Source organism: Castanea sativa, chromosome 4, assembly GCF_040712315.1.
Source record: "Castanea sativa cultivar Marrone di Chiusa Pesio chromosome 4, ASM4071231v1".
NCBI classification, from domain to species: Eukaryota; Viridiplantae; Streptophyta; class Magnoliopsida; order Fagales; family Fagaceae; genus Castanea; species Castanea sativa.
This window is the reverse complement of record NC_134016.1, coordinates 37,277,189-37,300,809: the sequence shown is the minus strand read 5'-3', so window position 1 is coordinate 37,300,809 and position 23,621 is coordinate 37,277,189. Positions and strand designations below refer to the sequence as shown.

General features: G+C 39.7%; 1 protein-coding gene across 1 annotated transcript; it reads left to right on the top strand.

The window, feature by feature from the left end:
- Positions 1–596: 596 nt before the first annotated feature.
- LOC142630733 (uncharacterized) lies at positions 597–6,019 on the top strand. The gene is made up of 4 exons (XM_075804772.1): positions 597–890; positions 1,214–1,532; positions 4,524–4,683; positions 5,270–6,019. Exons 1-4 carry the CDS (start codon positions 711–713, stop codon positions 5,736–5,738), a joined length of 1,128 nt encoding a protein of 375 aa, XP_075660887.1. The 5' UTR covers positions 597–710; the 3' UTR covers positions 5,739–6,019.
- Positions 6,020–23,621: the final 17,602 nt, after the last annotated feature.

Genomic DNA, 23,621 nt, shown 5'->3' with positions numbered 1-23,621 from the left:
CATAGTGAAATTCTTAAAAATTTTATTTTTATTACAAATTATCAAATTTTATACTAAAGTAAGTAAGAAAATCATTCAATTGAACTAATGAAATTTTCAAAAATATGAATGATCTAAAACGTGGAATAATAAGTATGTTCCAAACATATTTGAAACTATCTTGCTCTAACCTATTATGTGGTAATTAAAGAGATATTTCATGTGTAGTGTTAGTGACAAATTTTTTTTAATAAGTTAATGACTTGTTAATCGTCACATAACATGTTGAAAAAGATAGATCCAAACATGTATGGTGCCAAATTTTATCAAATATTTAACAGATATAAGAGCACATTTTACAATAAAAAATAAAATTGTGAAAAATAAAGTTTTGTCTCTATAACTATTAAACCAAATTTTTTTTAAGAGCATTACTAGACTAATACAAATAGTTGGGGGAGCCCACCCTTATTTTTGCTGGCTAAATTTTGAAGGACAAGTACATGTCCATAGATTTTTTTTGCCAAAAAAGTGGTGGTCCTAGATTTTCTACGTGGGAAGGCAAAAACGACGACGGTTCAGTTTGTTTTCACAGATACATTGTATGACCGTGTGAACTGTGGGAACTGCGAGACACAAACCATTGGAGTCAGTCAATACATTACAATACTAGGACTAACACAAGACACAGTTACATACACCCTTTACCTCCCTCTATTTCTGCGCAATCCATGGCGATTTCTGCAGCATTCTTCACATCTTCATCACCTTCCCTCACTCTTCCTTGCAAAATTCACAAACCCTTTTACTCTCAGAGTGTTCATTTTCTTAAACCCTTAACAGTTAAGGCTTCAACCACGTTGGATTACTCCAAGGTCTCTGTTGGAGATAAGACTCCCAGCCCATCAAAGGTGAGGCCAAACTATGCCTTTTACTGTAATTGAAATTGGTTTTCTCTTTGTTTCTTAGTTTTCTCAAAGTATTATATATATATATATATATATGAAGGTCCAATTTAGTTGTTTATAATGCTGATTGAATTTAAATTAATCGTTTTAGACAATTTGTGGAAACCATTGGGAAATGAAAGTATTTGTCTTTGAACATATGTTCACTGTGTTACTGAAACTTATTTAACAGTGTTGCTCTTGTTTGCCATTGCTTGTAACAAATATAGGATTTCTACTAGTCCTACCCATCTGTTTGTATCACAAATTATGTGTTTCTGTTTCAGACTAGTAATTGGCAGTGGAAATTCAAGGACAATTATATTAACATATATTATGAGGAACATGTGAACCGGCAAAGCTCTGATCCTCCTAAGAATATCCTTATGATGCCAACCATTTCTGATGTTAGTACTGTTGAAGAATGGAGATCAGTGGCTAGAGACATTGTTGAGCGAGTCGGTGAAGTCAATTGGCGAGCCACTATTGTTGATTGGCCTGGTCTGGGATACTCGGATAGGCCGAAGATAGAATACAATGCCGATGTTCTAGAGAAATTCCTTGTTGACTTAATCAACGCTCCCAATGGCCCAATTAGTGATTCAGGTTGGTATGGCTGTTTTGAAGATATTCATCACCTGATGTTTTACTTTTCTTAAAACATTTCTCAGTTTCTGAAGAGCTTGGCCTTTGTTTTCAATAGATTTTTATCATAGAAGGTTGAATAATGCACCTTTTAACTGTAAATATTACAAAGATCATGATTTATAGTATTTTTTAAGTTTTATTGATAAGGAGGAGATCCTAGTGTACACAGGGTGTGTGCAGGAAGTTCTCTTTACATTGTACGAGAATTACAATGTGAAACAGATAGTCTAAAAATTTTACAATGCATGCGATTCTCATTAGAGCCAAGAACACATGACCATTCAAACAATGATCACAAATAAAAATTTCATCTCAATAATGGAGACCTCCACTCCATCAATCGAACCCTCTCCATCAAATGTTCGATTGTTTCCCTCCCTCCATATTACCCACGCTAAGCATAAAGTGGCTATATACCAAACAAATGACCTTTCTAGTTACCAAAACTATTTCTCCATCAAAATTGTAAACCACTACACTCTTAGGGCCCATTTGGATTGAGGGGGACTGGGGAGGGAGGGGGAGTGGAGGGGAGTAAGAATAGAGTTTGCTGAAAATAGGCTAATTTTGGGCCAACTCTACTCTACTCCCCCTCCTTCCCCCTCAATCCAAATGGAGAGTTAGGCATTACCCAATGAAACCCAAACAACGCAATTACAAAAAACCACAACTCATGGGCCACATCACAATGCATCAATATATGACCCCAATTTCACCATCCACTTTAACACATACAACATTAATCTACCAAGTTATAAGATTTCCCTTAAGGAAAAAAATAGATGGGGCTGACCCTAACTAATCTATTAAAAATCTATAACGTCCTCAAAAACCTGAGATGAAGACTTGATTGTTGTTGTTGTTGTTGTTTTTGTTGCAGTTGTTAAGATTTTCCCCCATGGTGGCATCCACGCAAAGAATATAACTTTTCTTGGTGCCTTAGTGCACCAAATGGTCTTTCAAGGAAAAGACACACCACACTAGCCTCCTAAATCCTCTAAATATGAATGGACATCAAACACGGTACCATGCAGCCTCCATCTCATGCACCACTTGGAATGTTGGAGTACAGAGTATTAAACACAAAGTCTACTAATTCCAACTCCCAATCATTATAAGCAAAAATAAACCTGATATTCGAAGAGCAAGAACCCCATTCATTCTGCTTACCTGAGTAAGAATTAACTGAGGTATGCTTGTTAATTGCAAGTGCATATAATTTCATGTAAAGCTCTTTCAATGATTGATTCCCACACCATAGGTTATGCCAAAACCTCAAGCCATCCCCAATCTCAAACTGAGCATAACTTACAAAACTACCCCAACCAGCCCTAATACAAGTGTAGAAGCTACATCAAGCGTACTTGTGATCACCCTTGATATCCATTGACCCGAATTTTCCTATCTTTCAAATCAACCATTCATATCCATAAATGATTTACTTCTTCCCCAACACAACAAAGAGTGATTGAAAGCATCCAGTTCACACACTCTCAAACCCCCCATTTTTGGGAGAACATATCTTATTCATTCTACAGAATGGAATTTGAACTCATCACTCAAATCACCCCACAAAAAAATTCCGTTGAAATCTCTCTAATCTATTAGCCACAAAGGTAGGAATGGCGAATAACAAAAAGCAATATGTTGGTCCACTGGATAACATACTTTTTAAGAGAGCCAGCGATCTATTCTTGACAAATATAATCTCTTCCATCCCAATAATCTACACTCCATTTTACTTATAATAATAATAATCTGTAGAATTAAATTACACATTATTCTCTCCTTGAATGACGATCCTAAGGGCATGCCTAAGTGATTCATGGCAAGTTAGTTACCAACTTTGCAACATAAGTTACCAGCCAGTTCATCAATTAACCCAATGTGTCCTACAGAACAATCTCTCTTGCCCAAATGGACTTTTGGGCTTGACATAACTTCAACGTATAGCAATACAAACTGATATAAAGGAGTTGTCCCAGACTTCTAAGGGAAACCACCAAGCTGTCACATAATACTATTGTGTTATCTGCAAAAAGAATATGGGAAACCACCAAGCTGTCATTAGAGCCATTCCCAACTCAAAAGCCGGATGGAACCCCTCCCCCCCCCCCTTTTTCCATGGTTCTCATGAGTATTCTACTAATCATTGCGTTAATCCCATGTAACTGTTGCAGAAACCTGATGGGGAGCCTTTAACCCAAATTAAGAAACAAACTATGTTTGTACGGGAGTGAATTTAACGCCTGCATCAGTCACCAAATCCCATTCTTCCCAGCAAATAGATTAAATACTCCCAATTAAGATGGCCGTAAGCCTTTTCAATATCCAGGTTACATAGCACTCCTAGAATATGAGTTTTAAGTCGACTATCGAAGCATTAATTTGCAATAAGTGCCTAATCTAATATTTGCCACCCCCCGCCCCCCCTCCCCCAAAGCAAATGCATTTTGGGTTTTCAGAAATTATGTTGCCTGACATATCCAGCTTCAAAGCATTGGCTTTGGCTGATCTTTCCTAGCTCTAAATGGAGATGATTTTGTATCTGTTGGGATGGTTGGCTTTGGCTGGTCTCTTAGAGTGATAAAACAATGCATTTTGTTTGGTCTATATATGTGTGATCCAGGAAATGCATTTTGGTTGTTTTTCCTTTGTCTGTCATTTTATCTTCGTAACAAATTCATTGTGCTCTGGTTCTAGCACATGTATATTATATTAGCTGTATCAGAACTTTCCTTTTGTAAATGTTATCATGCTTCTTCCTCCCCTACCAAAAGAGGGGTTGGGGGCGGGGGGGAGTCATTCCAGGGAACATATTTTCCTTACATATTGTTTAATTTTGTTCTGCGTCTCAAGGATTTTCTTGCCTCTATGAATATTCCCAGGAAATTATTTGTTTGATCATCTGGAATTTCTTTTGCTAATAATTTTCTGTTACTAAACTAGAGAATAATTTGGTGGTCTTTGGAGGAGGGCATGCAGCGACAATTACAGTCCATGCTGCTAAAAAGGGTTTGGTGAAACCTGTGGCCATAGCTGCTGTGGCACCTACTTGGGCTGGTCCCCTTCCTATTGTGTTTGGTCGAGATTCCAGCATGGAAACAAGGTATGCTTAACCTCGATATCTCCAATATGATGAGAATTGATAGATTGTTTAAAAGTATCATTTTTATTATCTAACACCGAAAAGACAAAGCAGAAGTGAAGAACCACACATTTTTCTGGAAACCTCACCCTTTTTTAGTTGCTTGTCTGCCTCGCTGTCATTCTATCTCTCTTGGTGCAAAACTTGAGATATGTGGATCCTCCTCATAGTCATAATATTGATAGTAAAGGATTTAGTGCTAGATTTTGCAATAAAGTTTTTCTGTGTTTTTTGTCCCATCACTTATTGATAGTAGTGTGAATATTATCACCAAATGTTGTTGAATCTACTGATTGTAAAGGATTTGGTGCTAGGTTGTACGAACTCATTTCTCTGTGTTTTTGTCCTATCACTTGGAGATAGTAGTGATTGGTATTCTGAATGTTATCCGCCAAATGATGTTGAATCCTTGGAATTTTTACATTAATTTCTTAAACCAAAACCAAAATTTTGAAAATCTAATTTGTTTTGTTAATTAAAATGTGACATACTTGGTCTCTCTCTTTTTTTCCTTCTTTTTTAACTCGCTTTCTTATTGACTTACCAGGTATGGGTTGCTTAGGGGCACCTTAAGGACTCCTGCTGTGGGATGGATGATGTATAACATGCTTGTCAGCAATGAAAAGGCTATTGAATCCCAGTACAAATCCCATGTTTATGCCAATCCTGAAAATGTTACTCCAGGCATCATTAAAAGCAGATATGCACTAACAAAACAGAAGGGTGCTCGTTATTTGCCTGCTGCTTTCTTAACTGGTGTACTTGACCCTGTCCAATCTCGGGAGGAGTTTCTTGAACTCCTTGCAAATTTGGAGGGAAAGACACCTGTGCTGGTTGTGTCCGCTAAAGGATCTCCAAAAAGGTCAAAAGCGGAGATGGAAGCTTTAAAGGGAGCCAAAGGAGTGAGCAAGTTTGTTGAGGTTCCAGGTGCTCTTCTTCCACAAGAGGAGTATCCTGCCATGGTTGCTGAGGAGCTTTACAAATTTTTGCAGGAGAATTTTAAATCCAACATTTAAAATTGGTATATTCCAAACCACCCCCCCCCCCCCCCCCCTCCCCCTCTCCAAGACAAAAAGGTTCACAATTATGTGAGGCTGCAATTTATAGTTTTATACTCCTGGTGAAAAGCTTGTATACAAATGTGCATATTATGAACAATGTATTACCCTCTCTAAATTCTGCTTCTTTTGTGATCTCATGGATGTGATGTATTTTCTGAGAATAATTATATTCTAAGCTGCTAGTGGATTCCATTGCTTCAGATGCAAATGATAATGTATGAAGTCTTTCCTGGGAACTCTTGTGAAGTAGGAAATGTCATTAAGCACTTGGCCAATGGTAGAATTCACATCCATTAGTATTTATAAAACACCTTAGTGCCAAGGTAGTCAATCTGGTTATGAAATAAACATCACTAGTTTGGCTCCCCCTCTCACCCTTCCATTTAGGCCATTCACTTCTATTAGAGAAAAGGGAAAAAAAAAATGAAGAATGTTAAGATGCCATGCATGTAAGTGTCCATACTCCATGCGAGGAGGGCTGTTGGGGGGGGGGGGGGGGTGGGGGGTTTCATGGCCCCCTTACTTTTCAAAAATTTCCCTCCCTCTTGTGTTTTTGGAATATATATAGATCTAGACAAGAAATTTAAATAATGCCTAGATTTTTACTAAAAACGTGTAATGCAATTATATCATTGTCTAATGTATTTTTGTTCCCTCTCGTTACTCTTATATCATACATAGCTGATTAAATTAAAGTGTATATTTTTCTCCAAAAAAAAAAAAAAACCAAAGTGTATTTAATGTATACCATAAATAATATAATCATGTTTTATTCTTATTAAATTGACTTGTATATATTTCTCAAAAAAAACAAAAAACAAAATTGACTTGTATATTTTTAGACATATCAAGACTTGCTCTCTATCTTTGTGCAAAGATAGACTTAATTGAGGTAAATTTTTTTATTTATATAAGAAAATATCAAATGATAAATCAAAATTATAAACATTCTCCGTGTATAAACAATAAATAAATATAATATACTTATAAAAATATATATAATACATACCTACATACATATATATATATAGCTTGGCTTCCCGGAAATATTTCTGACTCAATTAGTTTTACTAGTTAGCTATAAATGAGATTGACTTGTTCAACCAGACTTGATACAACCACTAACCAAATAGTTTAATTAAACAATATCTTAAGAACCAGATAGTTACATTAAACAATATCTTAAGAGGTGCCTACAAAACAATGGGTACACTTTCTTGTGTCATCTCTCAAGTGGGTATTAGATATGGGTCAAGATTAGGTATAATGTCCAGTGGTACTAAACCTGTTGAAATGGTGACATTTGTCCACTTTTAGACACGTGTCACCATCTGATCGAGTCCAATGCACTAAATGCATTGGACCTAAACCAAGTCCATTAGATATTACTTGAAACTCTGACTTTGTGCAAGGTACTATTTATTAAAAGAAAGTGGGTAGAAGGTGAAACAGAAAGAAAAGTAATCCATTAGGAGTGTGATTTCTGTACCTATTAATGGGTGAGTTGAATTCCTTCCTCCAAACTCAAACTAAAATATGGCAATGCAATTTTCATGAACATGTACCATTTTTGTCAAACTTCTGCAAGATATTGTGTGATATTCCTTTCTCATATAGAGTGGAGCACTAATGGCTGAAAAATATGATTGGGTTTTCCAAGGTTTTTACTTTGCAATCTACCAAGAGTTTTGTAATTCAACTCGCACTCTCTAGTATTTCTAAAGGAATGTTCAAATTCTCTCAATTCTAGCTATTGAATTACAAAAATAAAATAAAATCCTACTGTAGACGACTAAATTTCTTAGTTCGAAATAAATCAAACAAGTAAAATAGTTTCACAAATACGAATTTGTATTGATAAATGTGTGGTACAATTCTCTGTAATTACAAAAGAGTGATCCTCTGATTCGATCTCCTTGAAAGATTTATTGATTGGAATTGTGGTAATGTGATTTTGATTTGAACATAAGATATTCTTCAATTTGGCTGAGGAATAGATCGAAGATCTTTGAAACGGAATTACAATGAATCTCTGGCTATGAGCTTGTTAGAAATTCTTTGTTCTTCGTGTTCTTCGTATTCTTCGTGTTCTTCGTGTGTTCTTCGTGTTTGAAGGTTTGTGGTGGAAGTTCTTCGGTGCTGTAGAGGCTTGATTCCGTAGAGCTTTGTTGATTTATGGTTTGTTGAGGTTTCGGAGGCTTTTGAGCTTGATTCCGGTGAACTTTGAGATCCGGACGAGTAGTTTGGATGATTTTGATTCGAATGTTGTTTGTATTCTAGGTTGAAGTTCTTGAAGTTCTTGGAGGCTTTGAGGTTTGATCCTGGCGCAGCTTCGGGTTTCTGAACTCAAGATATCTTCTTCCTTCTCTCTGTTCTGTCTCCTCCTAAATGTCTTAGGAAAGCTTCTATTTATAGGAGTTTAGGGGTAGGTGAGCGACACGTGGCGGAGTTTGATTGGTCTGCTTATGTCATCGCTTACACGTGCTGAGTGCTTGCGTCACTGCTTACACGTGCGAGGCTGCCTGTGTCATCGCTTACATGTGCTGAGTGCTTGTGTCACTGCTTACACGTGCGAGGCTGCCTGTGTCATCGCTTACATGTGCGGAGCTGCTTGTGTCATTGCTTACACCTGCTGATGCAGTTTCATGCCTTTATTTCAATGACACTTGGCAAATTTCTATTGGTTTCTGAATAGTGATGGCAAAACCTAGCAACAGTACGTGGCGCCTTGTAATTGGCTGTATTTTGTGAACTTGGTAGTATGATGTGTCAGCTTGTGATAGGTCGGGAATTTTCTCTCTCTACAAATGCCCCCTCGAGACTCGTTCATGCACACAGTTTTTAGAGTGTGGTGAATGAATGAGTCTTGAAAGAAAGTGGATTCCTTTTTATACTTGACTCTTCTAGTGAAATAGCTGAAGGTGGTGGAGCTTTTAGCAGGATGAAGTAATTGCAGAAGAGTAGACCCACCCATATGAAAGGTTTTGATGAGACTGAGAAGGGGTCTGCCCGTATTTGAATGTACTCGTGTGACCGAGCTTTCTGAGCAAAGGTTAAGTCAAAGTAATTTCAGAAGGGTATTCAATGGTACTTGGAGTGGGTTGGTGGGGCTGAAAGTTATTTGCAAGAAGTTGGATGTACTTGCAAGATTGAAACATTTCGGTAGCTGTTAAGCTGAGGTAATTTCAGAAGAGTATTTTGGATTGTTGGTGGCGATCACAGGGTGTTGAAGATGGAGAAGAGGTGAGAATGTTGGCATACAGCATGCAGAGCTCTGGAGCTAGCCTCTTATTTTTAAGGATTTCTGGTGAAGTTATAGTTGAAGGGTATACTTCGGATCACAGAGAGAACATGTGGGAGTGTGGTTGAATGTGCTTGCGTTATTGCATCATTCTGGTTAAGTTGAAGTAATTTCGGAAGAGTATTTTGGGATTGTTGTTGTTGATGGTGAAAAAGATGGTGATGAAGCCAAGTGGATGGGTGGGATATATGACATCATGGCTCTGACCCTGCATGTTGGGGATTCTCTGGAGTAGATGTCTCTGGGACGTACACCTTCGGATGTGGGACTGGCTGCATGCTGAATGATGTTCGTCAGCAAGTCGTTGAATGCGCCTGTGTGACTGGACCATACTGACGGACATTAAGTTGAAGTAATTTCAGAAGTATATTTTCTGAAATTCTTCAAGCTGATCTTAAGTTGGAGTAATTCCAGAAAGTGTGCTTTGTAGTACCAGCAACGATGACATTTGGACCCCATGATGGCGGAAACATGGGATGAGGCTTTGGTAACCCTTCACCGACACCAAAGGCTAATTTCTGATGAGCTGGTACCTTGGAGGTCATCACAAGTGTTGGATGGGAGACAATTTGTAGGATACCCCAACACTTCTTACCATCTTCACTTGATGCATTTTTATTGGGAAAGCATAACAAATGAAAGATGGAGCTAACTTGTGATCCTGGTTTTAGGAACCAGCCATGCTGCTGTTTGTTCCGAACCACCGCTTCTATTGGGAGACCAAACAGTTGAAAAGAGACTACGGAAGCCCTGGTCTTAGGAACGGGTGTCTCTGCTGGACTTGGATTTCCTGGTGAACCAAATCCAAGAAAGCATGGAACAACGATGCCGACCTTGTTATGAATAACTCTATGAACAAACGTGGTCATTATGTGAGGAAACAAAATTTGTTTGAATCCTAAAACAATGATGATGTTGTGAGAAGGGTTGCTACTGAACCATGAAGGGGTTGATTTCAAACTGATCATGAAGTGATCTTGGTTGCTCGGTATTGAGAATAACGAGACCATAGTGAGAACTGGTTGTGAGAAGGAGGATTTGAAAATTTGAAAGAAGCAAATTTTCATTTCATAACTCAGTGTATGTGTTTTTTTTTCTTGATGGACTTAGCGAATCCGGCCCTTCTATTTATAGCGAAGAGATGAAGAATGGTAGCTGGGTAGTTAAGAATGGCGGATGAGACTTCTCGGTCGGAACGGTGGATGAGAATGGTAGACGCCGAATGGGAACGGTGGATGAGAATGGTGGGCGCCGAATGGGAACATTAGGTTGGAGACTGGTAGGCACCGACGAAAATAATAGGTTGAAGCAGTGACCCAATGTAATTTCAATTCTGAGACATACTTGTGAGAGTTCGTCTGTTTTTGAAAGGGGAGCCTTGATCAAGTCTAGAGGATAATTTTGAGGGAATCCGGACCAAATGGATGGATCTCAAATTATGATCTTGAGAGCTTAAATTTTGGATACCGCTAGTACTTTGGAGAAGCGGATGTAGTCTCTAAGTCTAAAACAAATACCTAGATTTCAAAATTAAAATCTTTGCGAAAACTTGATAGGACAAGTTTTGCTTGAACATCTTGATTTTCGGTCAGAGTTTACATCAAAGCCAATAGCTGTAGAATCACACTGTTTGAGCAATTTTTGGATTCTCAAATGAATAAATAGAACCAAAAATTGGAAAGCACACGAAAAATTGAGCAAGACAGGTCAATCTTAAAAATTTTGACTTTTGGTCAAAATTTGTGCAAAAGTCAAATTTTTTTAGAAATTGGACTGTTGTGCAATTTTCGAATCTCGGTTGAAGAAACAGACTCCAAAATTGGAAAGTACACGAAAAATTGAGCCAGACAGGTCAATCTTAAAAATTTTGACTTTTGGTCAAAATTTGTGCAAAAGTCAATTTTTTTAGAAATTGGACGGTTGTGCAATTTTCGAGCTTCGGTTGAAGAAACAGGCCCCAAAATTGGAAAGTACGTGAAAAATTGAGTGGGACAGGTCCATTTTGAAAATTTTGACTTTTTTTGGTCAAAGTCTTAATTTGTCAATTTTTTTTTTTTTTTTTTTTTTTTTTTTTTTTTTTTCAGGCGGTTCGGATCCGGGTCGGATTTTCCGGGTTGAACCGGGTCTAAGCGAGTCGAACCGGGCCAGGAGGATGACGTCATCCGTGACGTCATCGATGAGGAGCGCGTGTCACGCGTGGCGCGTGCGAGCGCGTGATATGAAGCCGGCGCGTGGCTGAGCGTGAATTTATCCAGCGGCGCGTGGAAGCGCGTGCAACTGATGCTGGACTTGCCGGACTTTCTGGCGGCGCGTGCGTCATTTTTTGGACTTGAGATTTTTGGGTTTTGTCGATCTGGGGCCGCTGGATCGAATGGTAATGCTGCTTTCCTGAAATTAAGTCTGGGTTTGTATAAATATGGAGGTGTAGGCTGCGACCCCTTTGTAGCTTGTGGAGGCGCGTGGATGCGCGTGGCTTGGTATCCGGGCCCGAAACTTTCGTGTTTGGCGGATCGAAGATTGTAGAAGACTCCTGTGGTGTCAGATTTGTGAAATAAGGGCTGAATTTTCACAAATTTGGACGAGAAAGTCGTGGGTCTTTGTTGGACTTATAGCTTTCTTTTTCTCTGGTCTAATTTTGTGGTGGCCGCCCTGACAGGATGCAGGAATTCTGGTGGCCTCCCTGACAGGATGAAGACATTATGGTGGCTGCCCTGACAGGATGAAGACATTATGGTGGCTGCTGAATGTTGATTCTTTGGGTCATCTTTGTCAGAGAACTTTGAAAATTTGGAAGAGAAGCAGCATTGTTGGACTCCTCCTCTTTTTTTTTGTCTGTTTATCCCAGAAATTTTTTCTATATAAAGCCATACGGGCATACATACATTTATTCAAAGTGTAATCTTCTGAATAAAAGTGTAGAGATCTTTTTTTTTTTTTTTTTTTTTTTTTTTTATTCATTATTTATTTGTTATTATTATTTAAAATTTTCACTGATTTTTTTTTTTTTTTTTTTTTTTAGGGAATCATGATGCTTTATTTCAAGGATGCAAGAACCAGCCTTCAGTCTTCTTCTCCAGCTTTTAAGATTTTTTTTTTTTTTTTTTTTTTTTTATCCTTTGTTTAGCCATGCAATGAGATTTTCTTCTGACTTTGCTTTTTTTGTTGTTGCTTGTTTTTGTTTTGCAGCTCAGTTTCCTTGATCTTTGGGTTTTGATATCAAACTTCACGCTGACGTTCTCATAGAAGTGTTCGCCTTCATTTGGTGACTTTGTATTTTATTGATAGCAACGTTGCAAGAACGTATGCCTTCATGTTGTTACATTCTTTTCTTGCATCAACAATCTTTTAGTGATATTCGTCTTTGCAACGACGTTTCCATAAGGATATTCAGCTAGACAATAATGCTATCGCCCATAAAGCTACGTCAACACTTCATTTGCACAGAAGTCATGCCAACATTCCTCTTTGCCATGAAGCTACGTCAACACTTCATTTGCACAGAAGTCATGCCAACATTCATTTTTGCCATGAAACTACGTCAACACTTCATTTGCACAGAAGCTATGCCAACATTTATCTTTGCCATGAAATCGTGTCAACACTCCATTTGCACAGAAGCTATGCCAACATTCATCTTTGCCATGAAGTCGTGTCAACACTTCATTTGCACAGAAGCTATGCCAACATTCATCTTTGCCATAAAGCTACGTCAACACTTCATTTGCACAGAAGCTATGCCAACATTCATCTTTGCCATGAAGTCGTGTCAACACTCCATTTGCACAGAAGCTGCACTAATATTGGCCTTTATAATGAAGCTTGAAGTTTCAAGAAGCTCCCATCAAGACTTTGAGGATGCAAAGAGATGCCAATAAAACCTTGAAGATGTGAGAAGAATGCCGCCATGATTTTGACATTGCACGAACATGCCCTTAGAGGAGAGATGATGCAACATCAACTTCAGATGTTGGAGGAAGGTGACGTTGTCCAGATTTTAGAGACATGATGTGAAACAACACCACTCAGAAGGGAGATGATGTGGTTCAAATTTTAGAGTTGTGAAGTGGCACATCCTAGAAGAGAGACAATATAGCCTAGACTTGAAAGGTACCAAAAAGATGCCCCCAGGAGATAAGTGATGCAAAGTATACTTCAGAGACGTGGGAATATGTCCACAAAAGATGAGCAATGCCATGCAGACTCCATTCCTTGCAACAGAGGTTGAAGATTTTATTTTACTCCACAACCGAGAATCAAGTTATCATTATTTCAAGGAAAGCTACGTAACACCAATTCTTTGCAGCTATCACTTTCTACCACAATGATCTTTGAACATCATACAGTGAGCAATTGATTGATCTTAAGCGACGCCTTGCCAATCAAAGGGTTCTTGAAAGCATGTTGACGACCTTTGGACAAACTCTTCAAGCTAGACTGACAATCCTTCTTCTTTTTATGTGACTGAACTTAGCGAAAAGTACTAAGCTGCCTACGTACCCTAGAGAGGGATCAAGTCATTTACGTAGTTCAACAAAATTTTTTTTTTTTTTTTTTTTTTTTTGTTTTTCTTTTGCTTTGTTTTTGATGATTTTTTTTTTCTTTTGTTTTGTTTTTGATGATTTTTTTTTCTTTTGTTTTGTTTTTTTCTTTTGCTTTTTTTTTTTTTTTGTTTTTTTTTTTTGTTTCTTTTTTTTTTTGTTTTTGTTTTTTTTTACAAAAATGGAGGGCTCACGTGTGTAATCCTTGCCCTACACCCCACGGCATTTCATGGGTACCAATTGTGCAATAGTGGGTATCATCTCTAATCGAACCCGAGACCTTGGCCTCAAGGGTGACATGGACATCCAACCACTACGCCACACTCACAAGTGGTGACATAGAGTGGGATTAATTTCTCCTTATTTGTGCACTTTCAAAGGTAATGGAAAAAACATGATGTACTCTTGTAGTGCTGCAGTGGGTAGTTTAGACTCTTACCGAGGAGCAATTCTTGATTTTCAAGCATAGAAGCGTTTGAGGAACTTCCCATTGATGGGGCCGATCCTTATACCCTCTTGGTCAATCAACTTGTAAGCTCCATTAGTGTAGACTTCTTGTACAACATAAGGTCCATCCCATTTCGAGGTGAACTTACCGCCTGTACGATGAGTCATGATGATAGGTCTTCGAACAGCGAGGACTAAGTCACCAACTTGGAATGATCGTGGTTTAACTTTTTTATTGAATGCGCTTGACAAGCGAGCTTGATAGCACTCAAGGCGTTGTTGGGCCTCGAGCCTTTTCTCATCCAGTGCCTCCAACTCTTGCAACCTAAGCTTGGCATTTTCCTCTTCAGTTAATCCTTCTTGAATGGCGATCCGTAGTGATGGGATCTGGCGTTCTAAGGGAAGGATAGCTTCTATTCCATAAACGAGAGAATACGGGGTTGCTTGAGTAGGCGTTCGAAATGTTGTTCGATATGCCCATAATGCTTCTCCAATTCTTTCATGCCAGTCTCGCTTAGTTTTGGATACCACTTTCTTTAACAAACTGCCAAGAGTTTTGTTAAAGGCTTCGGCTAATCCATTTGCTGGGGCATTGTACATAGAAGAATTGTACTGTTTGAATGCAAATTTCTCGCACAACTCGTCATCAACCTATTCGAAACGGTTTGCCATTATCGGTTATGATATATCGAGGGACACCATACCGATAGATCAAGTGAGTTCGGATAAAATTGACCACCGTCTCTTTCTTTACTTCCCTAAGAGGCACAGCTTCTGCCCATTTCGAGAAGTAATCAGTTGCAGCCAAGATGTACAAATGGCCGCCAGATGATTTTGGTAATGGTCCTATTGCGTCAAGCCCCCATGCATCAAAAGGCCAAGAAGCTACAGTTGGGTGTAGAGGTTCTGGTGGTTGATGGATGAAGTTTGCATGATATTGACAAGCTTCGCACTTCTTAGCATACTCTATGGAATCTTGCACCATCGTAGGCCAATAGTAACCCATTCGCTTGATCCTGTAGTGTAACTTAGGACCTGATTGGTGTGCACCACATATTCCAGAATGAGCTTCTTCTAAGGCTTGTTTAGCCTCTTCCTCTCCTAAGCAACGGAGAAACAAACCATCAAATGAACGGCGGAAGAGAGTTTCTTTATAGTAAATAAATCGAGCAGCCCTTCGCCGAACTTCAGTCTTATGGCGTACATCATCTGGGAGTCTTCCATGTTGAAGGTACTCAATGAGCGTTTGTCGCCAATCTTCCTTTTCGACAAGGCATACAGAAATGACGTTGGCCTGATTTTCTTCTTTTTCTTCTTCAATCAAGGAAGGCACCACCCACCTTTGGGAAACAGCAACTTTGGCAGTCTCTTCTTGGGATAATGCTAAGGTGGTAGCCGCATTAGCTAAAGCATCACCGTCTATTCTCCTTCCTCGGTATATGCTCCAATGTAATTGCCTCAAAATTTGTGAGCAATTTCTTCGCATATTTGCAATAAGGGACAAGGTCCTCTTTCTTGACATCATACTGCTCCAAGGTTTGGTTGATAATTAATTTGGAATCCCCAAAGACTTCGAGATGCGATATGCCAATTTCAATGGCCATTTGTAGACCAATGATCAATGCTTGATATTCGGCTACATTGTTGGAGCAAAGTTCACTTAATGAGAACGAATATAGAAGTATTTGTCGTTGTGGAGAAACAAACACTACACCTGCCCCCGCTCCTTCTTGACGTGCAGCCCCATCGAAAAACATCATCCATGGTGGCATTACTTCAATGTAAAACACATCCTCGTCTGGGAAATCATCAGAGAATTCCCAATCAGATGGAACTGGGTGATCAGCTAAGAAATCTGCCAATACTTGTCCTTTGATGGCTTTTTGCGGAACATATGTAAGGTCGTATTGTTGCAGCAAGACTGCCCATCGAGCTATGCGACCCGAAACCACTGGCCTGGAGAGGACATATTTAACCGGATCCACTTTTGCTATCAAACGGACCGTATGTGCTTGCATGTAATGTTCCAGTTTGTCTACGGCAAAGAAAAGAGCGAGGCACATCTTTTCAATAGGAGAATAATTTAATTCAGCTCCATTGAGAGTTCGACTCAAATAATAAAGGGCTCTTTCTTTCCCTTCTTTATTTTCTTGTGCCATAAGAGCACCTAGAGACCTTTCTTGTGCTGCGATGTACAACACCAAAGGCTTTCCGGGATAGGAGCACCTAAAACGGGAGGATTAAGCAAGTATCTTTTGATGCGCGCAAAAGCATTGCTGCAAGCCTCATCCCATTGAAAGTGTGCATCCTTTTTCATTAATCTATTGAAAGGTTGACATCGACCTGCCAAGTTTGAAATGAATCGTCGTATGTAAGCTAGTTTTCCTTGCAAGCCTCTAAGTTCTCGCAGATTCTTAGGCTCTGGCATTTTCTGGATGGCTTCAATTTTGGACTGGTCAATTTCAATACCGCGGTGCCTAACAACGAAACCAAGAAATTTCCCGGATGTTACACCGAAAGCGCATTTGCGAGGGTTCATTTTAAGCCGATACTTTCTTAAGCGGTTGAACACGGATCGCAAATCTACCAGATGGTCTTCCCTCCTTTTTGATTTAACCACCAGATCATCGACATAACACTCCACGTACTTATGAAGTACATTATCAAAGATCTTTTGCATGGCTCGTTGATAAGTAGCACCAGCGTTCTTTAATCCAAAAGGCATCACTTTGTAACAGTAAATACCTTTAGGGGTACGAAAAGCTGTGAACTCTTCATCCTTAGGATTCATTCGAATTTGGTTGTAACCAGAAGAGCCATCCATGAAAGATAAGGCTTCATGACCAGTAGTGGCGTCAACCATGATCTCAGTGATAGGCAACAGAAAATCATCCTTGGGACATGCATTGTTCAGATCACGGAAGTCAACGCACACCCGAATTTGTCCATTCTTCTTTTTGACAGGGACGATATTAGCGATCCACTCCGGATACTGTACTTCACGGATGAAGCCTGCCTCAATTAGCTTATTGACCTCAGTTTCTATTTGAGGGATAAGCTCCGGCCGAAAGCGTCTTTGAGCTTGTTTTACTGGGTGCACGCCCTTCTTTACTGCCAAATGATGTAAAGCAATACTTGGATTGAGCCCAGGCATTTCTTTGTAAGTCCAAGCAAACACATCTTTATATTCTACCAGGAGCTGGAGGTATCCTTCTTCTTCTGCAGGAGTGAGAAGGGCACTAATGAAAGTTGGTCGAGGTTCTTCAGTAGTTCCTAAATTGATCTCTTTAAGTTCATCAACTGTAGCCTGTACTTCATCCTCCAAGGCCAGGGGAGCTTCATCGACCTCATTCTTTGCGGCTTCATCATCTGACAGTGTATCTTCTTCTACTGTGATGTGAAACGAGGATGATACTTCTTCATTTTGCTCATTGTGGGCGAGTGACTGACTTGTGTGTACAATCGTTCGCCTTTTGACTTTGAGAGCTCCTTCAGTGCTGATATCCAAGACAAAGTTACGCTTCATGCGTGAAGGAATACTACTACGTATCTCATCATTAGCTTTCTCCTCCTTTTGGTCCTCAGAGTTTATTAAACTTTCAGAGCAAGTATCAATGGGCCTTTTTGTTGCCCCCAATCGATTAAAGACTGATCCACACGCAAGAGTGTCCCGACTTTGCATTAAACAAGCCGTATTCAACCTGTCGAACACTGTAATTCGTGACGATGAAGCTTTAATGCGATCAAATACTGAGATGCGTGATGAAGAGTGATTTTTTCTTTGATTCGGACTTTCATCAACCTCTGCTGTTATGTATTGGGAACTTGAAGCATTGCTTCTTTTATTGATCCATATTTGAGCCGGTGGTTCTGGAGTATAACCTATTCCGGTCTTTGGGATAGGAATTTCATGCCCTTCAAGTCGCATTTTCCCTTGCGTTTTACTAAGACCGTGCATCTTTTCTCCGATAGCTTCTGGAATTAGTTTCCCTAGGCCGCTTTGTTTTGAGAAATCATAGCCTGCTTTGGCTAATAGCCTATATGCCTTTGGGTCAAACCATTCTTTCGTCTGTTTACTTGGTAGAACACCATGCTCTGTCAGACTTTGTGAAGACTTCACGAATCCATTTAGTGGCTTTGAGGGCAAAGGATTTGTGGATGAAGTTAAAGGCATTACATGATTTTCCTTCAACATGGCTACATCCTTCATCGTGAGCTCTGTAGGAGGTCTTCGCATATCCATTGTAGATTGAAGGCATTCCGTGAATGGTGATTGTCCGTTTTTGCGGCGTGACAATGGTACATAACGGAGGAATGGAGGGTTATTGGAAGGCGTAGAGCTTTCATCTGCTTCCTCTGAATTGCTAGTAGACTCACTAGACTGGTTATTCCCATGTCGTGGATCTTCCTTTGAGGAAGGAACATCCTTTCTAGTGATGAATTTAACATGCTTCTTTTCATCCTGCTTGCTTTTCATGGACGGGACTTCAACTGGGAGAACTTCATTAGGGATATCATCTTCTACATAAAACTTTGCGTCAGCAAAGTGAGCTTCAGTTTCAGAAAAAGGCTTCAAGTCGGCATCTACTTTCTTTATTCCACCCTGAAGATACTTGAAACATTGATGCAAAGTTGACGGCACTATTCCGTTCCCATGAATCCATGGACGTCCTAACAACATGTTGTAGGTTGTCTTGGCATCAATGACATGGAACAGAATATTACTTGTCAATTCTCCAATAATTAACTCCAAGTGTATCATGCCGATGGCGCGTTGTCCTCCTTGGTTAAAACCTTGTATGACCAAGCGACTGTGTGATAATTCCTCCATAGCAAGACCAAGTCGTCTCATTGTCATTTTCGGCAGTATATTAATAGCTGAGCCTCCATCAATGAGAATGCGATCAATTTTTTGTTCACGAACATAACCAGAGACATAAAGTGGACGATTGTGAGGCTTAGGGCCTAATAATAGATCTTCGTCAGTGAAAGTCAAGTCTGGGGAGCACGCGAAACATTCCTGTGTTTGTTGAAGTGTATTGGCACAAGGAGTGTAAATCTTTGGCTTTTCAAGAGCTTGGGTGATCCCTTCTTTTGGTGAGGTGGAGGATTGTGAGGGTTCCACTTTATCAACCTGAGTTTTGAGTTGTTCTAAAGGCGACAAAGTCTCATTTGAACTACCATGGTCAACACCTTTCTGTTTTTCATCAACCTCACAACGAGAGACCGTGTGAACAGCCTCCGCTGACTTGTTTTGAAAGAATTTTATGGGGAAAAATTCTTCCAATGTGACAAGACTTCGAAATTTTTGGGTTTGTGCCGAATCATCGCACATTTCCGTTCTTAGTCTTTCTTTCCTTTTATCATTCTTTCTTCTTGATCGCGGCTGAATTTGGTTTTGTGTTTTTCTCGGACTCTTGGGTGATGAAATGAAGAGGGAATACTCGTCTCTTCTTCCATCTCTTACGAGTAACCAACGTCCAACCCTCTTCCTCATCCATTGTTGACTTTTTATCATCATTTGAATTATAATCGATGCTTTTTGTGAGAGTTGAACTTGAACAGTTCCAAAGAACCAAATCGGATGAACGTGGTATTCACCCTCTCGCTTAGTAGTTAGAGACATGCAACTAGGCGACTCGCAAGCAAATGTTACAAGGTTTGATCGAGCAACATCACCAACATCTAAGTCGATTTTCCTTTCCTTGGCTAGCTTCATGATGAGTTCTTTAAGAACAAAGCATTTTTGGATCGGATGACTTATGATGCGATGATACTTACAATAGTTCGGGTCATCAACCTTTCCTCGCTTCTTCCGTCGTTTGCATTCGGCAATTCAATTAATTTCAAGTTGAGCAGTTGTTCTAGCATTTCGGGTATATCAGCGTCAAGGAAAGGATACACCTTTTGTTCCCATTCCTTGAGTGATGAGCGACGTGTCTCACGTCGTTGACCTCCCTCGGGCCTCTTCTCGTTAGCCTTTTCATTTGCTGTTGAAATTTTGATGGTTGACATTCATAGAGTGTTTGACATTACTTTTTGTATTCCTGTCATTTCTCCTTATTTCTCGCCTTTCTTTCTTTTCTTCAGGTACGGGAGGTTTCACATTTTCATGGCAAGAGATACTCAATTCCATGTCGTGCGCACGAGTTGCCAATTCTTCGAATGTTCGGGGTTTTACCCCTTGTAAGATGTACAGAAGTCCCCAATGCATGCCTTGGATGCACATTTCTACAGCAGATATTTCAGACAGTCTATCCTTACAATCTAAACTCAAAGAACGCCACCGACTGATGTAGTCAACAACGGGTTCGTCTTTCCACTGCTTAGTATTGGTAAGCTCCATCATGCTTACCGTGCGGCGCGTGCTGTAAAACCGGTTAAGGAACTCCCTTTCCAACTGATCCCAACTATCAATTGACTCAGTTTCCAAGTCAGTATACCAATCAAAGGCATTCCCTTTCAGTGAACGAACAAACTGCTTTACAAAGAGGCCTCCTTGAGTCCCTGCGTTCTCACATGTTTCTACAAAGTGAGCAATGTGTTGCTTAGGGTTTCCCTTGCCATCGAATTGCAAGAACTTGGGGGGTTGATACCCATTTGGCATTCTCATATTGTCAATGCGCTTCGTATATGGTTTTGAATACATGAGAGAATGTGTGGAAGAACCTCCATATTGTGCTCGTATGGTGTTCGTTATCATGTCCTGCAGTTGTTGGACAGATATCGAGGCCATTGAGGTGGAATGTCCTTGTTGAGAAGTGCCTTCACCTCCTTTTCCCTTATCACCCTTAGCGTTTTCTCCCTTCAAGGTAAAGCCAGGAGGGTGCTCAAGGTCTGGATTTGATTCACCCGAATCTTGGACTTCCAGTTTATTCATCAGAGTTGCAATTTGGACGTCCTTATCTTCAAGTGCTTTTGTGAGAAGGGTGACCCTTTGTTCCATTTCAACCATCTTTTCTTCCACAGTAGAGGTGTTGGTCATCATTACTGGCATGACCTCTAGATATGATGGAGAAAACGATGAGACAGGATGAGTCAAAGGCATTTTGTTCCTTAGGCTTCTCATCACAGGCGAAGAGTTGATAGAAAAGGTCTTTGTTGAGGATGATTCATCATTGATCTCAAAATCCTTCGAGACAGATGAATCCTTAGCGGTGGCTTTCCTTTTTGCAAGAAAGTCTAGAGAGATGATATTATGAAGCTTGCTTTCCTTGGTTGATTGGGGTTGCGGTTGATCAAGAGCTTTGGATCGACTACGAGTGATTGGGCCGACATAATCATCCGCAATGGAAGCATCCATTACCGATTTTTGAGCATTCTTGTTAGAAGCCATCGAAGCTAGTAGCAGATCGAATTTCTTTTCTTTTGAAGGAGAAAGAGATGAGAGGCAGAGATGTCCCACCGGGCGTGCCAGAATTTGTAGACGACTAAATTTCTTAGTTCGAAATAAATCAAACAAGTAAAATAGTTTCACAAATACGAATTTGTATTGATAAATGTGTGGTACAATTCTCTGTAATTACAAAAGAGTGATCCTCTGATTCGATCTCCTTGAAAGATTTATTGATTGGAATTGTGGTAATGTGATTTTGATTTGAACATAAGATATTCTTCAATTTGGCTGAGGAATAGATCGAAGATCTTTGAAACGGAATTACAATGAATCTCTGGCTATGAGCTTGTTAGAAATTCTTTGTTCTTCGTGTTCTTCGTATTCTTCGTGTTCTTCGTGTTTGAAGGTTTGTGGTGGAAGTTCTTCGGTGCTGTAGAGGCTTGATTCCGTAGAGCTTTGTTGATTTATGGTTTGTTGAGGTTTCTGGAGGCTTTTGAGCTTGATTCCAGTGAACTTTGAGATCTGGACGAGTAGTTTGGATGATTTTGCTTCGAATGTTGTTTGTATTCGAGGTTGAAGTTCTTGAATTTCTTGGAGGCTTTGAGGTTTGATCCTGGCAGAGCTTCTGGGTTTCTGAACTCAAGATATCTTCTTCCTTCTCTCTGTTCTGTCTCCTCCTAAATGTCTTAGGAAAGCTTCTATTTATAGGAGTTTAGGGGTAGGTGAGCGACACGTGGCGGAGTTTGATTGGTCTGCTTATGTCATCGCTTACACGTGCTGAGTGCTTGTGTCACTGCTTACACGTGCGAGGCTGCCTGTGTCATCGCTTACATGTGCTGAGTGCTTGTGTCACTGCTTACACGTGCGAGGCTGCCTGTGTCATCGCTTACATGTGCGGAGCTGCTTGTGTCATTGCTTACACCTGCTGATGCAGTTTCATGCCTTTATTTCAATGACACTTGGCAAATTTCTATTGGTTTCTGAATAGTGATGGCAAAACCTAGCAACAGTACGTGGCGCCTTGTAATTGGCTGTATTTTGTGAACTTGGTAGTATGATGTGTCAGCTTGTGATAGGTCGGGAATTTTCTCTCTCTACACCTACATTTCTTTTCAAGCTAAATAATACTTTAGGACCAAGAAGATCACTAAGGGTCTGTTTGGTTTAGGGGTGTTTTGAGTGATATGATCCAAAACTCATAACTGAGTTATCAAAACACATGGGACCCACACAAAATATTTTTTTTTGGCTTAGTTTTCATCCCTTGGTTCCATCACTCAATTATTTGATTTTTGAGTTATGAGTTATGGAAACTGAAAACACCTAAAATGTGTTTTCAGTTTCCATAACTCAGTTTTCAATGGCATTTTTGTAATTAAATCTAAGTTTTTGCCGCAATGTTTGACTTTGGTTTTATTATTATTATTTTTTTTTAAACAAAGCGTAGCGCATGCCCAACCGCATATCTTGACTTTTGTGTGTGTGTGTGTGTGTGTGTGTTTTTTTTTTTTTTGGTTGAAACAAAGTAACACAGAACTAAGTTAAGGTGCCAAACAAGGGTATTTGAGAAATTGAAGTATTTTAAGTCATGAGTGATGAGTGATGAGAATTGAGTGATGAAAATTGAGTGATGGTAAATTTTAAACCAAACGGCCTTAATAGCATCAACAACGAAAGAGTCAAATTCCAAATTTAAGCATAAAGAACCGCACTATAGCATAAAGAACCCCTCCATTGAATGTTGTAAAAGGTAAGTATTGTAAAAAAATATACAATTGAGCTACAGTGTGATTCTAAATGTAGAACCTCACTGTAGCTCAATTGTAAAAAAAATATTAATATTTTAAGGTTAAACTTTTCTCTCTCCACGGTCTCTCATCTCTGTCTCTCATTCTAACTCTCAATTCCTCACTCCCTCTCTCATAACAACTCCTCCCTCCTCACTCCCTCTCTCACATCTTTCTCATTCGAAGTTTGCACCGGTGCTGGGTTTTTGATTTTGGAGGTTAGATCGGCGTCGATCAGTAGGCTGGGTTTGGATCAGCATCTCGGCAGGCTGTGCTGGGTTTGGTTAGCGATGGAGATCGCGGTGGGTTAGTGTTAGGTTGCGTGGGTTGTGATTTGTGTAGGAGTGGGTTTTGGGTTGGTGGGTGGCGGTGGTCGCGTGGGTTGTGATCTGTGTGGGAGTGGGTTTTGAGTCAGTGGGTGGCAGTGGT

Bases quoted from the DNA above. Each gene is read 5' to 3' on its own strand.
- LOC142630733 (XM_075804772.1), top strand. From the start codon at position 711: ATGGCGATTTCTGCAGCATTCTTCACATCTTCATCACCTTCCCTCACT. The intron at 891-1,213 runs GTGAGGCCAAAC...TTTCTGTTTCAG, and splicing joins AGACTCCCAGCCCATCAAAG to ACTAGTAATTGGCAGTGGAA. The intron at 1,533-4,523 runs GTTGGTATGGCT...TTACTAAACTAG, and splicing joins TGGCCCAATTAGTGATTCAG to AGAATAATTTGGTGGTCTTT.